The following is a 15266-nucleotide window of genomic DNA, read 5'->3' as shown; positions in this document are numbered from 1 at the left end:
TCTGTCCATACCATTTCTGTCCTTTATTGAGCCCATCTTAGCATGAAATGTTCCCTTGGTATCTCTAATTTTCTTGAAGAGATCTCTAGTCTTTCCCATTCTATTGTTTTCCTCTATGTCTTTGCACTGATCACTGAGGAAGGCTTTCTTATCTCTCCTTGCTATTCTTTGGAACTCTGCATTCAAATGGATACATCTTTCCTTTGCTTGTCACTTCTCTTCTTTTCACAGCTATTTGTAAGGCCTCCTCAGACAGCCATTTTGCTTTTTTGCATTCTCTTTCTTGAGGATGGTCTTGCTCCCTATCTCCTGTACAATGTCACGAATCTCTGTCCATAGTTCATCAGGCACTCTATCAGATCCAGTTCCTTAAATCTATTTCTCACTTCCACTGAATAATCATTAGGGATTTGATTTAGGTCATACCTGAATGGTCTAGTGGTATTCCCTAGTTTCTTCAATTTAAGTGTGAATTTGGCAATAAGGAGTTCATGATCTGAGCCACAGTCAGCTCCCAGTCTTGTTTTTGCTGACTCTATAGAGCTTCTCCATCTGTGGCTGCAAAGAATATAATCAATCTGATTTCAGTGTTGACCATCTGGTGATGTCCATGTGTAGAGTCTTCTCTGTGTTATTGGAAGAGAGTGTTTGCTATGACCAGTACATTCTCTTGGCAAAACTCTGTTAGCCTTTGACCAGCTTTGTTTTGTACTCCAAGGCTAAATTTGCCTATTACTCCAGGTGTTTCTTGACTTCCTACTTTTGCATTCCAGTCCCCTATAATGAAAAGGACATCTTTTTTGGGTGTTAATTCTAGCAGGTCTTGTAGGTCTTCATAGAACCATTCAACTTCAGCTTCTTCAGCATTACTGGTTGGGGCATGGACTTGGATTACCGTGATATTGAATGATTTGCCTTGGAAACGAACAGAGATCATTCTGTCATTTTTGAGACTGCATCCAAGTACTGCATTTCGGACTCTCTTGTTGACTTTGATGGTTCCTCCATCTCTTCTAAGGGATTCTTGCCCACAATAGTAGATATAATGGTCATCTGAGTTAAAATCACCCATTCCAGTCCATTTTAGTTCGCTGATTCCTAGAATTTCAACATTCACTCTTGCCATTCTCCTGTTTGACCACTTCCAATTTGCCTTGATTCATGGACCTAACATTCCAGGTTCCTATGCAATATTGCTCTTTACAGTATCGGACCTTGCTTCCATCACCAGTCACATCCACAGCCTTGTCTAACGCAATGAAACTATGAGCCATGCCATGTAGGGCCACCGAAGGCAGACAGGTCGTGATGGAGAGTTCTGACAGAATGTGATCCACTGGAGAAGGGAATGGAAAACCACTTTAGTATTCCTGCCTTCAGAACTCCAAAAACAGTATGAAAAGGCAAAAAAGATAGGACAGTGAAAGATGAACTCTCCAGGTCGGTAGGTGCCCAGTATGCTACTGGAGATCAGTGGAGAAATAACTCCAAAAGAATGAAAAGATGGAGCCAAAGCAAAAACAACACCCAGTTGTGGATGTGACCGGTGATGAAAACAAGGTCCAACCTTTCTTATCTTTAGGTATGTTTCCTCTATGCCCACTGTGGAGAGTTTTTATCATAAATAGATGTTGAATTCTGTCAAAAGCTTTTTCTGCATCTATTGAGATGATCCTATGATTTTTATCCTTCAAATTTGTGAAAATGCTATATCACATTGATTGATCTTTGGGTGTGGAACCATACTTGCTTCCCTGGGATGAATCCTGTGTAATCGTGGTGTATGATCTTAATATATTGTTGGGTTCAGTTTGCTAACATTTTTTTGAGAACATTTGTATCTATGCTCATCAGAGATATTGGCCTATAATTTTCTTTTTTGATGGCTTTTTCTTGATGAGTCTTGCTAAAAATTTATCAATTTTATTTATCTTTTCAGAGGACCAGCTCCTAGTTTCATCTGTTCTATTTTTTAAGTCTCTATTTCATTTATTTCTGCTGATCTTTATGATTTATTTCCTTCTACTAACTTTGGGTTTTGTTTGTTCTTTTTCTAGTTCCCTTGTGTGAAAGGTTAGGTTGTCTGAGATGTTTCTTGTTTCCTTAGGTAGGCTTGTATTACTGTAAACTTTTCTTACGTTTGCTGTGTCCCATAGATTTTGGATCAGTGTGTTTTTATTTTCATTTGTCTCCAAATATTTTTTTATTTCATCTTACTAAAGATCCATTGGTTCTTTAGTAGTATATTGTTTAGCCTCTACATGCTTTTGTCTTTTGCTGTTTTTTTTTTTTTCTTGTAGTTGGTTTTGTCGTCTCATAGCATAGTGGTTGGAGAAGATGCTTGACATGATTTCAATGTTTTAAAATTCAGACTTATTTTATGGCCCAGCATGTGATCTATCCATGTGCACTTGAAAAGAATGCATATTCTGATGCTTTTGGGTGGAATTATATAAGTCCGTGTAATCTAATGTGTCATCTAAGACCAGTTTCCTTAATGATTTTCTGTCTGATCTGTTTATGTTGTTGTTGTTTAGTTTCTCAGCTGTGTCTGACTCTTTGCAACCCCATAGACTACAGCCTGCCAGGCTCCTCTGTCCATGGGACTTCCCAGGCAGGAATACTGGAGTGGGTTGCCATTTCCTTCTCCAGGAGGTCTTCTCAACCCAGGGACTGAACCCACATTTCCTGCACTGGCAGGCGGATTCTTTACCACTGAGCCACCAGGGACGCCCTTGCTGATGTTAGTGGGATGTTAAAGACCCTCACTATTACTGTGCTGCTGTCAGTTTCTCCCTCTGTGTCTGTTAACATTTGCTTTCTGTATTTAGGTGCTACCGCATTGAGTATGTATATATCTACAACTATTATATCGTTTTACTTGGGTGATACCTTGATCATTACTTAATGTCGTTCTTTGTTACTTGTTACAGTCTATCTTAACATCGATTTTGTCTAGTATTCTTATCTTGGCTTTATTTCCATTTCCGTTTGCATGGAATAAATTTTGTCTATCCCCTTTCAATCTGTGTGTGTTCTTAGATATGAAGTGAGTCTCCTGCAACATATACATGGCTCTTGTTTTTGTAGGCATTCAGCCATTCTGTATCTTTTGATTGAAGGATTTAGTCCATTTACATTGAAAGTAATTATTAATAGGTACATACTTATTGTCACTTTAGTTAATTTTGAGTTGCTTTGTGCCAGGGTCCAGCCCTGGCTGATCCAGGGTATTCGAAGGAGAGACGGCGTAGGCGACCTATTTATTTAAATATTTATCAAAGATATAAAGAGTAATAGAATGAGGATAGCTCAGTGAGGAAATTCAGTGGAGAAAAGAGGCTGAGTAGCTTGGTTTACGCGGGAGACCAATAAAACTTCAAGACAAGAAGTTTGCACCACTTGCGTAGGCCGCAGGCATCCTTCCGTTCTCCCGAAGGAAAGGAGACACTGAGGCCTCCCTGGTCGGATCTTAGAAGCCCAGGCATAATTAGTAAGCATGGCAGGTTCTGCACTCCAGATGGAGACTCAGCCAGAATTTGAGAGAGAGCGAGCGACATGGGGAGACCAAGTTCAGTGAACAAGGCCCACACTTTATTTTCCAAAGTAGTTTTTATACCTTAAGTTATGCATAGAGGATAATGGGGGAAGGGGTAGAGTCATGCAAGGACAGCAGTTCCTGATCCTAATCGAAGCCAGGCTTTCAAACTTATCATATGCAAAAGTTTAGGTGATTTACATCATCTTCTGGCCAGGAGGCCTGTTAACATTTTAAGAAACTTATTTTCTCTAAAAGTGATTATTCTAAAGTCAGGCGCCAGCCTCCAGAAAAGCACTGGATAAAGTTGCATTCCTATAGGGCAAAGGTGAGGTGGGCTCAATCAAGAAAAGAATTAACTCAAGGGTCCAAGGTTACAAACATTGAGGCTATTACTTACATTTCTATACACCCATTATATCAATCAATACACTGCCAAGGACACAGTAGGTAAGGGATACGGAAACTTGGCAGCAAACATTGGCCCAACAAGTGAAAAACCCTTCACCAATACAATTTCTAATCAATCTTTTAACTGCTCAAAGGAATCTGTATTTAAACAGTTTAAAACATCTCATGCCTCTCACAGTTGGGAGGCTCTGAGCAATAGCATGTGGCCGGAAAAACCTATTCAGGCAGGCTAGAGGATTTCCAAAGGAGTTTGTAGGTTGAAACACTGTCACACCCAGGAATTATTAACTGGAGCTATAAGCTAACTCTTTTTTCAGAGAGAGGTAGTGGGGGACAGCCCCCCGTAAAGTCAGAGGTGTAGGTGAGAGCACAAAGCAGAAAGTAGGCAGACTCTGGTTTTCGGGGGTAGATGCTTGAGAATTTCCAGGGGGACTCCTGAGACTCGATCTCACCTTTGCGTGTGCCGAGCCTCCTTCCTCATGACCTTTGCCACGGGCGGAGTTCCTCACGGCGCCTCCTGGCAGTGATAGACTTCCAGTGGAGCTATTCCAGATCCTGAAAGATCATGCTGTGAAGGTGCTGCACTCAATATGCAATATGCACTCAATATGCAATATGCCGGCTCCCGGCAGCTTTGTAGCTCTTTTTTGATCCTTTCTTCTTTTGTTCCCTTGTCTTTTGATAGTATCTTTAATGTTATGTTTGAAAATTTTTCTCTTTTGTTTGTGTTATAGGTTTTCGGTTTGTGGTTACCATGAGGGATGATAAGTTGTTGATCTTGCAATTCCAAACACATTTAAACAACTGCAGTTTTACTCCCCTCCCCCCACAATTACTGTTTGACATCACATTTTACCTATTTTTTGTTTTTCTATCCCTTAACTACCTATTGCAGATACAGATGATGTACTGCTTTTGTCTTTTAACTTTCCTACTACCATTGTATGTGGTAGGTTTACTATCTTTCCTATATATTTGGTTTTACTGGTGAGCTTTCTTCCTTTCGTAGTTTTCATGTTTTGAGTTGTAGTCTTTTCTTGTGTGCTTAAAGAAGTCCTTTTAACATTTCTTGTAAGGCTGGTTTCATGGTGCTGAACTCTTTTAGCTTTTGCCTAGCTGTAAAACTTTTGATTTCCATCAGATCTGAATGAGAACCTTGCTAAGTAGAATATTCTTGGTTGTAGGTTTTTCCCTTTCATCACTTTAAATATATGGTGCCACTCCCTTCTGGCTTGCAGAGTTTCTGCTGAAAAGCCCCTTGTGTGTTGCTTTTGTTTTTTCCTTTAATATTAATGCTGCCATTAATATTCTCTGCCACGAATATTCTCTTTATCACAATTTCTGCCATTTTAATTACAAGTTATCTTGGTGTGGTCCTCTTTGGATTGATCCTGCGTGGGCTTTCTACTTCCTGGACCTGGATGTCTGCTTCCTTTCCCAGGTTAGGGAAGTTTTCAGCTAGTATATCCTAAATGTATTTTCAGCCCCTTTTTCTATTTCTGGGGCCCCTTTGATGCAAATGTTAGTACAGTTGATATTATCCTAGAGACCTCTTAAACTATCCTCATTTTATTTTTTTCTGTTCAGCTTGCACTACTCTGATTTCCACTGCTCTGTCTACCAGCTCGCTGATCCAGACCTGTATCATTTAATCTGCTGTTGATTCCTTCTAGTGTATTTTCATTTTAGTTATTGTATGTTTCTGATCATTCTTTATATTTTCTTGCTTTTTGTTTAAAATTAATAACTTTTCAATCTGCTCATCCATTCTTCTCCCAAGTTCTTTGATTACCTTGATGATATTACCATGAGCTATTTACCAGGTAAATTGCTTATCTATTTCTCTTGGTTCTTATGGGTTGTTTTTTTTTTTTTTTTCATTTGGAATCTGTTCCTCTATTGCCTCATTTTGCCTAATTTGCTGTTTTTATTTCTGTGTATCTCATATGTTGGTTACATTTCCTGATCTTAGAGAAGCAGCCTTTTTTAAGAGATGTCATGCTCCTCGCAGCACACACCTCTCTGGTCACCAGAGCAATATGCTGCGTGAGGGCTTGTGGGCTCTTCTGTTGCAGCAGGATGACCCTATGGGCAGTCTGGTAGGTGCAGCTGGCCCTGTCTGCTGGTTTGCCAGGCTCTACTGTGGGTGGAGACCACTGGCCTCTGGGTGGCAAAGCCAGGTCACAGGGCAGCTGGCTGCAGAACCCTGCCTGCCTGCAGGTCTAGTGCTCACTGTTGGGTGGAGCCTGGTTCCAGGGTGGATGGCTGCAGAACCAGATTTCCTGGATCTAGTGTTGGCCTGTTGGTGGGTAGGTTCTCCAGTATCCCAAAGCTGATACCGGCCTGCTGGTGAATGGGACTTTCTCCTCGGGCAGCTGGCTGAGGATTCTAAGGTGTCTCAGAGCTGCTGTTGGCTTTAAGGTGACTGATTCTGGGGACCGGGGGTCCAGGGGTTAGTTCTGGCTCACTGGTGGTTGAAGCCAGGTCCTGAGGCCTCTCACTGAAAGGCCATTGGGGTTTCATAGCAGGTTTCATCCCACTGTTGGTGGGGGTAAGGGGGGGCATTGACGGCTGGATCCTGAGATATCCTGAGACTGTGGCCAGTTTGCTGATGGCCTGAGAGCTGATAAGGCAAGCTGCAGTAATCCTATGGCCAGTGTCCACCCACTGGTGGGTGAAGCTGGGTCCTGGAGTCTCTGGTTGTGGTGTTCCTGGGGCTGGTGTCTGTCTGCTGGTGGCCAGGGCTCAGGGGGCTCTGAGGCTCATTGGTGAGCAAAGCTAGGTCCTGGAGTCTCTAGCTGTGGTGTTCCTAGGGGAACCCTGGCTGTAGCTCCAGTGTGTGGTGCCAGGGCCTTCTGGTGGAGAAGGTGTTTGCAGGAGCAGCTGTGGACTCAGGGGGTCTTTAGGCAACCTGCATGCTGGTAGGTGGGGCTGTGTCCCTGCCCAGCTCCCAGTGCTGGTGCCTTCAGACTGTTGGGCAGGGGATGGGCTGGGTCCTGAAGCTAATAAGCTAGAGGGAGAAGTCAAAGATGGCACTTTCTAGTGCTAGAGTCCATGTGACAGAATGAGTTCCCCTAAATGGCGGCCACCAGCATCTGTGTCCCTAGGGTGATCTGCAGTCACCTTCTACCTACCCAGGAGACTCTCTGAGATCAACAGGTGGGTCTGCCCCAGCCTCCTTTCATATTACTGCTTCTGGGTTCTGGAGCATGTAAAATTACATTGTGTCTTAATTAAGTTTGATTATATTGTCATCTTGGGTCTCTTTGACTTCTTCTTAGAGTTCGTTGAGCATGGGCTTTTACATTTGCACATTTCATCACATTTGGGAGTTTTTAGCCATTATTTCTTCAAATAGTCCCTCCACCCTTTTCTGTTCTCCTGCTGCTGCTGCTGCTGCTGCTAAGTCACATCAGTCGTGTCCAACTCTGTGCGACCCCATAAATGGCAGCCCACCAGGCTCCTCCATCCCTGGGATTCTCCAGGCAAGAACACTGGAGTGGGTTGCCATTTCCTTCTCCAATGCACGAAAGTGAAAAGTGAAAGTGAAGTTGCTCGTTGTGTCCGACTCTTAGCGACCCCATGGACTATAGCCTACCAGGCTCCTCCGTCCATGGGATTCTCCAGGCAAAAGTACTGGAGTAGGTTGCCATTGCCTTCTCCGCTTCTCCTTCTGAGAGTTTCACAAACTACATGTCAGTTTGCTTAATGATGTCCCGGTGATTGCTTAGGCTCTGTTCACTTTTCTTTAACCTTTTGTTGTTTTTCCTCAGAAAGGATAATTTCTACTGTCCTGTCTTCAAGTTCACTAATTCCTTCTTCTGCCTGCTCAAATCTGCCTTGGAATCCCCCATTCACTACTTTCCATTATTGTAATTTCATCTCCAGAATTTCAATTTAGTTTCCTTTTAGGTTTTCTATCTCTCTCTTGATATTTCCATTTTGTTCACACATTGTTTTCTTGATTTGCCCTATATCTTTTTGTTTTTAATCATGTCTTAGGCCATTGTTTTAAAGTCTTTGTCTAGTAAATCTGCCATCAGGTTGTTTCGGGGCCCGTTTCTACTACGATTTTCCTTTGAGTTGGGGCACACTCTTGTTTCTTTGTAGGCTTTGTGATTCTCTGTTGTTGCTGAACAATGGGGATTCATAATGTGGTAGCTCTGGAAATTATATTGTACCCCTTCCCCAGGATTTGCTATGGTTGTTTTTCTAATTTTTTTTTAATTGTTGTAGACTGTCTTTGTGCTGAGTATCAGCATTAAAGTGTGAACTTAAGGTCTTCTAAGGTCCTTTCTGAGCCTTTCCTTGAGCATGCACAGTCACTTTCTAACTTTCCCTATATATGCAGCTGTTTTTAATGTCCTGGACTTTAAGCTTTGGGTCCCAAAGTGGGAAAAGGTGAAAAATGAAGGGAGAGAAAGGGTGCCAGTCCTCTCACTCTCTGGAATGTTCCTTCAGGTGGAAGGGGAGGGGCTTGCAACAACACAGGGAGGTGCAGCAAAAGCCACCCACCCGTCTACACCTTTGTGATGAGAAGGATCAATCAGTAGTCAGAGAAGATACCTGATGTTTGGAGGACAGGTCCCACAAACTGCTCCAGGATCAGTGCACAGCTGCCTGCCAGGGTGCTTGGGGTGGACTAGGTAGCTGCTACTGCACTGAGAGTTGAATTACCCAGAACTGAGTTCAATTAGCAGCCAGCTCTTCCCTTGGAAGGTGAGCCTTCAACAGACTCTCAAGTTCCAAATTAGTTACATCAGACAGACTCTGCCCCTGCCATTGCTGTCCAGGTGGGGGGCCATTCCTGGAGTCCCTGCTCCACTGTCACTGCAGAATCCAGCCAGGCACGTTTAAACCTTGCATCTACTGTTAATTGTCTTAACCTTTCAACCATTCTGTTGGTTGCCTGTAGAGCTGAATTTAGGGAGGTGATTGTGCTTGAACTTGGCATCCAACATTTGCCTGGTGAATATTGTTGGGCCAGTTTGGCCGATGGCAGGATTGCTGTGGGCTCATCAAAACCACTAGTGAAGCTAGTAGCCTGCAAGTCATCCAAGAAGCCGAGACTCTCCCAGAAACTGACATGTGACAAGATGAATTGATGATTCAGCTCCAAGGCATGTGTGGGAGTTCTGTGTTTTAGTTAGTTCTTTACTCCATTTGATTTGCTCACCGTCTCAGACTTCCTAGGATCACACAACACATCAGAGAGGTGGTGGGAGGCGAGCTGCAGAAAGTCAGGACTTACCTGACACTCTGAGTGTTCAGTGCAGCCTGACTTGTGCTTCCCCACTGCCCCCGATCTGTGCTCTCACTGTCCTCTCTGTGCTTTTCCAGAAGAGGCTGAGCACTGCAGCTTTGGGGCGGGCTCGCTGTCCAGGCGGCGGCGCCCACTGGCCCTGCGGGAAGATGGCCCCCGCCGGCGCACACACCTGCACATCGGCCTGCCACACGACTTCCGCCCGGTGTCCTCCATCATCGACGTGGACATCGTTCCTGAGACGCACCGCCGCGTGAGGCTGTACCGGCATGGCTGCCAGAAGCCGCTGGGCTTCTACATTCGCGACGGCACGAGTGTGCGTGTGGCCCCGCAGGGGCTGGAGAAGGTGCCTGGCGTCTTCATCTCCCGCATGGTGCCTGGCGGCCTCGCCGAGAGCACCGGGCTGCTGGCCGTGGATGACGAGGTCCTGGAGGTGAACGGGATTGAGGTGGCTGGGAAGACACTGGACCAGGTCACGGACATGATGATCGCCAACAGCCACAACCTCATCGTGACGGTCAAGCCCGCCAACCAGAGGAACAACGTGGTGCGGGGCAGCCGTGCCTCAGGCAGCTCCGGCCGCTCGTCGGACAGCACAGCCAGCCGCCACAGCCTGCCCGCGGCCCATGTCCTGCAGAACTTGCCCCCGGACGAGATGGAGAGCGACGAGGAGGCCGACGTGGTCCTCGAGGGCGTGCTGGAGCCCCGGCTGGCCCCCAGGCCGCCTCCAGGCAGCCTCACGCGCGTCAACGGCGCAGGCCTGGCGCCCAGCCTACACAGCCCTGGGCGGGAGGGCAGCGTCCAGAGGCTTCTCAGCTCCCTCCGCTCTGACCCTCGCCACAGCCTGGCCCTGCCCCCGGGAGGGGTGGAGGAGCACGGGCCGGCGGTCACCCTGTAGGGCCAGGCACCAGACAGCTCAGTTTACCAAGGAGAAACACTTCTAAAATTCTATTCCAATTTTAAAATAAGAAAAAATTATATACTTCACTCCTCCTATTTGTTGTTTTTACTTATCCCTCCCTTTTCATCCATAACCCTATTCTTTCTTTCAACTCATGAATAGAAAAAAACTTTATAGAGTTTCTCCGTAGAATATAAAATACACACACGTGCACAGTCTATACTGGCCCAGGTGCCAGGTCCAGCACCTTTGTGAAGTGGTAGAAATGACCTAAGCGCAGAAAATATTTCATTTTTAAATTTTAAAAACATACTTTTTTTTTAAATGAAGCCTTTAAATTACTTTTGTATTGGGTTGGCAAAAAATCTCATTCGGGTTTTTCTGTAAGATGCTATGAGAAAGCCCAAAGAAACTTTTTGGCCAACTCAGTAAATAGTCGTCATGTTTTCACTGTGCTTCCTGCCGACTTGCACTGATCCTGCTGATGGGCCAGAAGGCTGTGAAGACAGAATGTGGCAAGAAGGCAGAGACTGGAATTTAAGAGCAAGTGCACCCAAACCTATACTAAGCATGACTGCAGAGGATGAATTTCAGAATTTCACAGTTTGTAGTCCTGTCTCAAATAGCCAAGTGGGTGTTGAACTCCCACACCTCGCTGGGAAGAGAGAACCCATGTGAAGTGGTCATGGTGATCGTGGTGGGGGACTCGCCCTGTGGGCAACTTTGTGAGACCTTTGAAGGTGAATTTAACTTTGGAAGAGAGTGGAAGGTGCAGCTCACCATCTGTGATCAAAAGCCATTATCTACTCTGAGATAAACACCACTCTGTTCCTGGGACTGTGACTCTGAGGGTGGTTTTGACATGTTTCCATGAGGAATGGTGGCCAAGCCAGCCACATGTCACTCGGGCCTCTGAGAGGTCTCAGCCATTCAGATGTATGCGTTCTGCATCTTTCCTTTTAAATAACAAGTCACATGAAGTGTAAAGATTTTTAACACAGAGTAAATTCATTGTCACTTCCCTTTGATATTCGATCAATATTTACATATTTAGTAATCTTAAAGGTTTATTCATGTTTCATCCAAATTTTATATGTATTTTTGCTTGAACCCAGTGTTGAGGAGAAAATGTTACATTTATCCTTTGAAAACTAAACTTTCACCCAAAAAAGTTTCCATGTAAATACAGGTAGATGTATTTTTGTAGGTTGCCCTTTGGGAAACTATGCAGCTGCTTCTCCTGTGGTCTAGCACCCCCTGCTGGTCAGTGGCAGAACTGACTTTATGGATGTCAGTTTGATAACAGATGTCAAACCGTGTATCACAATGTTTTTATTTCTCCTGAATTCATTAAGTGAAAAGAAAGTTATTTTTCTCTTAGAAACTATTTATTGGACATAAATAGCTTTTACTGAGTAGCTGTGGTCTCCTGCACCTTTGTTTTTGTTATTTGTATGCCAAGATCACTGTCTGTTTTGGTCCTAAAATACAGGGAAGACCAAGGATGCTCCTCCTCTGAGGTCTAGGACCCCCAAGTTTATGGGCTCCAATGAACTGTATGAGCATTTGGGGGCCCCAGGAGTAGGAAGTATTTCTTTTACTATGACACGTGTCATAGAACCAAAACTCTAAGGCAAAGTTTCTATCACTAAGTTATTGCTGGTCACTGAATATCTTCTCAAAAAACAAGGTGTGTTACCAAGAAGGAAAGTTATATTTCTTACCGTATCTTAAGTTTTTAAACAAATGTGAATAATTTTTTAAAGAAAAAAAAAGGCTTATGCTGAGATTTGTGTGCTATTGCTCATAATTTTAGGAGTTACAAATTGTCTTGAGCAGCTGCTTGAGTGTATTTTTCTACCCAAGTCTATATTTCTGCAATTTTCTTCTTAAAAAAAAGAAAAAGACAAAAAAAAAAAAAACTATGTTGTATACACTTGAAAGTCTTCTTGGTTTTTATATATCAAAGAATAAAAACTCTTTCTTTGCTTTTAATATTTTCCAGCTGGTTCTAAATATCGGAGAGCATGTGTGTTAACGATCAGCAGAGATAAACTTACCCTCAGGATGAAAGGCCTCTAATGTTTACCAAGTGCCTCTCGTGTGCCAGGTTTGTTCCCTTGATGCTCACGCATTCTTCACAGGAAAGCACCAGTAGCCCTACTTTACAGAGGGAAAAATGGGCTCAGACTGAAGTAGGCAGTAGGGCATTTCAAATGACAAACTGCACTCATATTTGACAGGAGGTGGTTGTGTCTTAGGTCCAGAACCTTCTTTGGAAGTCAATATGAAACAGCTTTTCTGAAAAGCTAACCATGCAGCTTTTTGAAAATACACCTTAGTTTGAAAATTTTCCAATAACACTTATACATTCAGTACTGTCAATGATAAATACATCAAGATGCACTCACGCAGTAAATCACAAACGACACGGTGATGGCAGCGATACCAAGTCCTGGAAGAACAGCACGTATGCTTCACCAGCATGAGGCTCTGCACTGCACCCTCCCTGACACACTGGGCTACAGACGGCCCTCTCCATTGGGAGGGAACACCAGCAGTGCTTCTAGAGTGACCACACACCTGTGAGGGGCAGCTGCGGAGGCGGGGACTGAGGCCGGATCCATGCTCTGAGTTGACTCAGGGGTGGGGTCAGAGATGCAGGGGAACATACCTGGCTGACCAGCTGGGGAGTGCAGGTCACGTGACCTTATAGTGACACATGTTGCCAGCCCCAGAGCCTGCAACACCTCAGAAGAACCAGCCTTGCAGCCGACAAGGAGACCCTATCCACCAATCAGTGGTTATGTAGCATCTCAGTTTTACAGAGCAGCCAAAGACTGGCAGTGACGTCTTTTGGTGAGTCACAAAGATGTCTGGAAAATGCTGGTACTAAGATCCTAACTTAATATCAGGTAACCTTCAAAAAGTGTTTCCTGATGGGCAGAAATACTATTCAGTGATTAACTTTTTCTTCTAACACCACACCTGTTCCTTTCTGCCTCTGACATCAACTTGCTACATACTTCTTATCCCAAAGACCTCCCAGGTCAACACACAAGTTCCTTTTCCATGTTTCCTCATTTATCTTATTTTCTTCAGGATCTTCATAAAAAGATAACTTTCAGGGATTGAGAACTTTGCCTTACCAGACAGTTTCCTAAGGAATGGTCCCCCCTCCAGGAAGCAAGCACTGTTTTCCACATTCCCTTTCCCAGGGAGCTTTGTAAGGAAACATTTCTTGAGTTGAACCCTCTTGACCCCAAGCTAGTGTGCCGGGGGAAGAGCTCTCTCCACACAAGTGTTGCTTCTAGTGGATCCAGTCATTGCATCAAGCATGCCTACACGTGTTTCATGGCAAACCGAGGGTTTGTGTTACTGCTCCAGAACCAAATCACGGTCTTCATACAAGCCCACCCACATGAACTGAATATAAACTGAAGCAACTACCAGGGAAGCACTGCAAATTCCACACAGAATGGAATACTACTACACACACACACAATGGAATATTACTACACATACACACAATGGGACATTACTACACATACACAAATCAGATATTACTGTACATACACACAATGGGGTATTACTACACCCACACACACACAATGGACTATTACTACACATACACACAATGGGACATTACTACACATACACACAATGGGATATCACTACGCACACACATAATGGGATATTACTACACGCATACACAATGGGATATCACTACATACACACATAATGGGATATTACTATGCACACACACAATGGGATATTACTATGCACACACACAATGGGATATTACTATGCACACACACAATGGGATGTTACTACACACACACAGAATGGAATATTACTACATACACACACAATGGAATATTACTACATACACAATGGAATATTACTACACACATACAATGGAATATTACGGTACACACACACACAATGGGATATCACTACGCACACACACAATGGGATATTACTATATACACACACAATGGGATATTACTATGCACACACATAATGGAATATTACTACACACACACACAATGGAATATTACTACATACACAATGGAATATTACTACACACATACAATGGAATATTACTGTACACACACACACAATGGGATATTACTACACACACACACAATGGAATATTACTACATACACAATGGAATATTACTACACACATACAATGGAATATTACTGTACACACACACACAGTGGGATATTACTACACACACACACAATGGAATATTACTCAGTCATAAGAAAAAAAGGAGTCACTGCCATTTGCAGCAATGCGGGAGGACCTGGAAAATACACTTAGTGAAATAAATCAGATGGAGAAAGACGAATACTATAATGATATTTATTTCTGGAATATAAAACTAATGAATATATATATCAAAACCAAAACAGACTCACAGATAGAAAAAACAAACTAGTAGTTACCTCTGGGGAGAGGGAAATGGGAAGGAGCATGTTAGCAGGATGGGACTAAGTTACAGAAACTACTGTGTATAAAATTCATAATCAGCAAGGATATATTGTACAACACAGGGAATTATAATCATTACTTTGTGATAATTTTTAATGGTGTATAATCTATAAAAATATGTATTCACTATGTTGTACACTTGAAATTAATGTAATATTGTAAATCTATACTTCAAAAAAAGCAGCAAGAGAAAAACAACATATATACAAGAGAAGCTCCATAATACCATCAGCAGTATTTTCAGCAGAAACTTTGCGGGCCAGTAAGGAGTAGCACAATATATTCAAAGTGCTGAAAGAAAACATTTCCAACCAATAACACTCTCTTGGCAAAGTTATCATTCAGAACTGAAAGAGAGATAAAGAGTTTTCCAGACAAGCAAAAAGTAATGGAGTTCATCACAAGTACACCAGCCTTACAAGAAATGTGAAAAGAATGATTTTAAGCTCTAATTAGTAAAAAGAAAATATATGGAAGTCTAATTCTCACTGAAAAAGGTAAAGGTAGTGGATTGTTGTTGTTGTTCAGTCACCAAGTCATGTCCAACTCTTCAGGACCCCATGGACTGCAGCACACCAGGCTTCCATGTCCCTCACCATCTCCCAGAGTTTGCCCAAGTTCATGCATAACTCGAAATTATGAGCCATGCCAT

General features: G+C 43.3%; 1 protein-coding gene across 1 annotated transcript in view; it reads left to right on the top strand.

The window, feature by feature from the left end:
• Positions 1–12108, top strand: part of PARD6G (par-6 family cell polarity regulator gamma) — an 80432-nt gene extending 68324 nt beyond the window's left edge. Inside the window, exon 5 of the mRNA XM_010855098.1 lies at positions 9290–12108. Coding sequence (XP_010853400.1) covers positions 9290–10110 — 821 coding nt within the window. The 3' untranslated portion in view covers positions 10111–12108. The remainder of the gene's footprint in view (positions 1–9289) is intronic.
• Positions 12109–15266: the final 3158 nt, after the last annotated feature.

Source organism: Bison bison, unplaced genomic scaffold, assembly GCF_000754665.1.
Source record: "Bison bison bison isolate TAMUID 2011002044 unplaced genomic scaffold, Bison_UMD1.0 scf7180017864353, whole genome shotgun sequence".
NCBI classification, from domain to species: Eukaryota; Metazoa; Chordata; class Mammalia; order Artiodactyla; family Bovidae; genus Bison; species Bison bison.
Note: the sequence above shows the minus strand (reverse complement) of the source record. Positions and strands in the feature narration are given on the sequence as shown.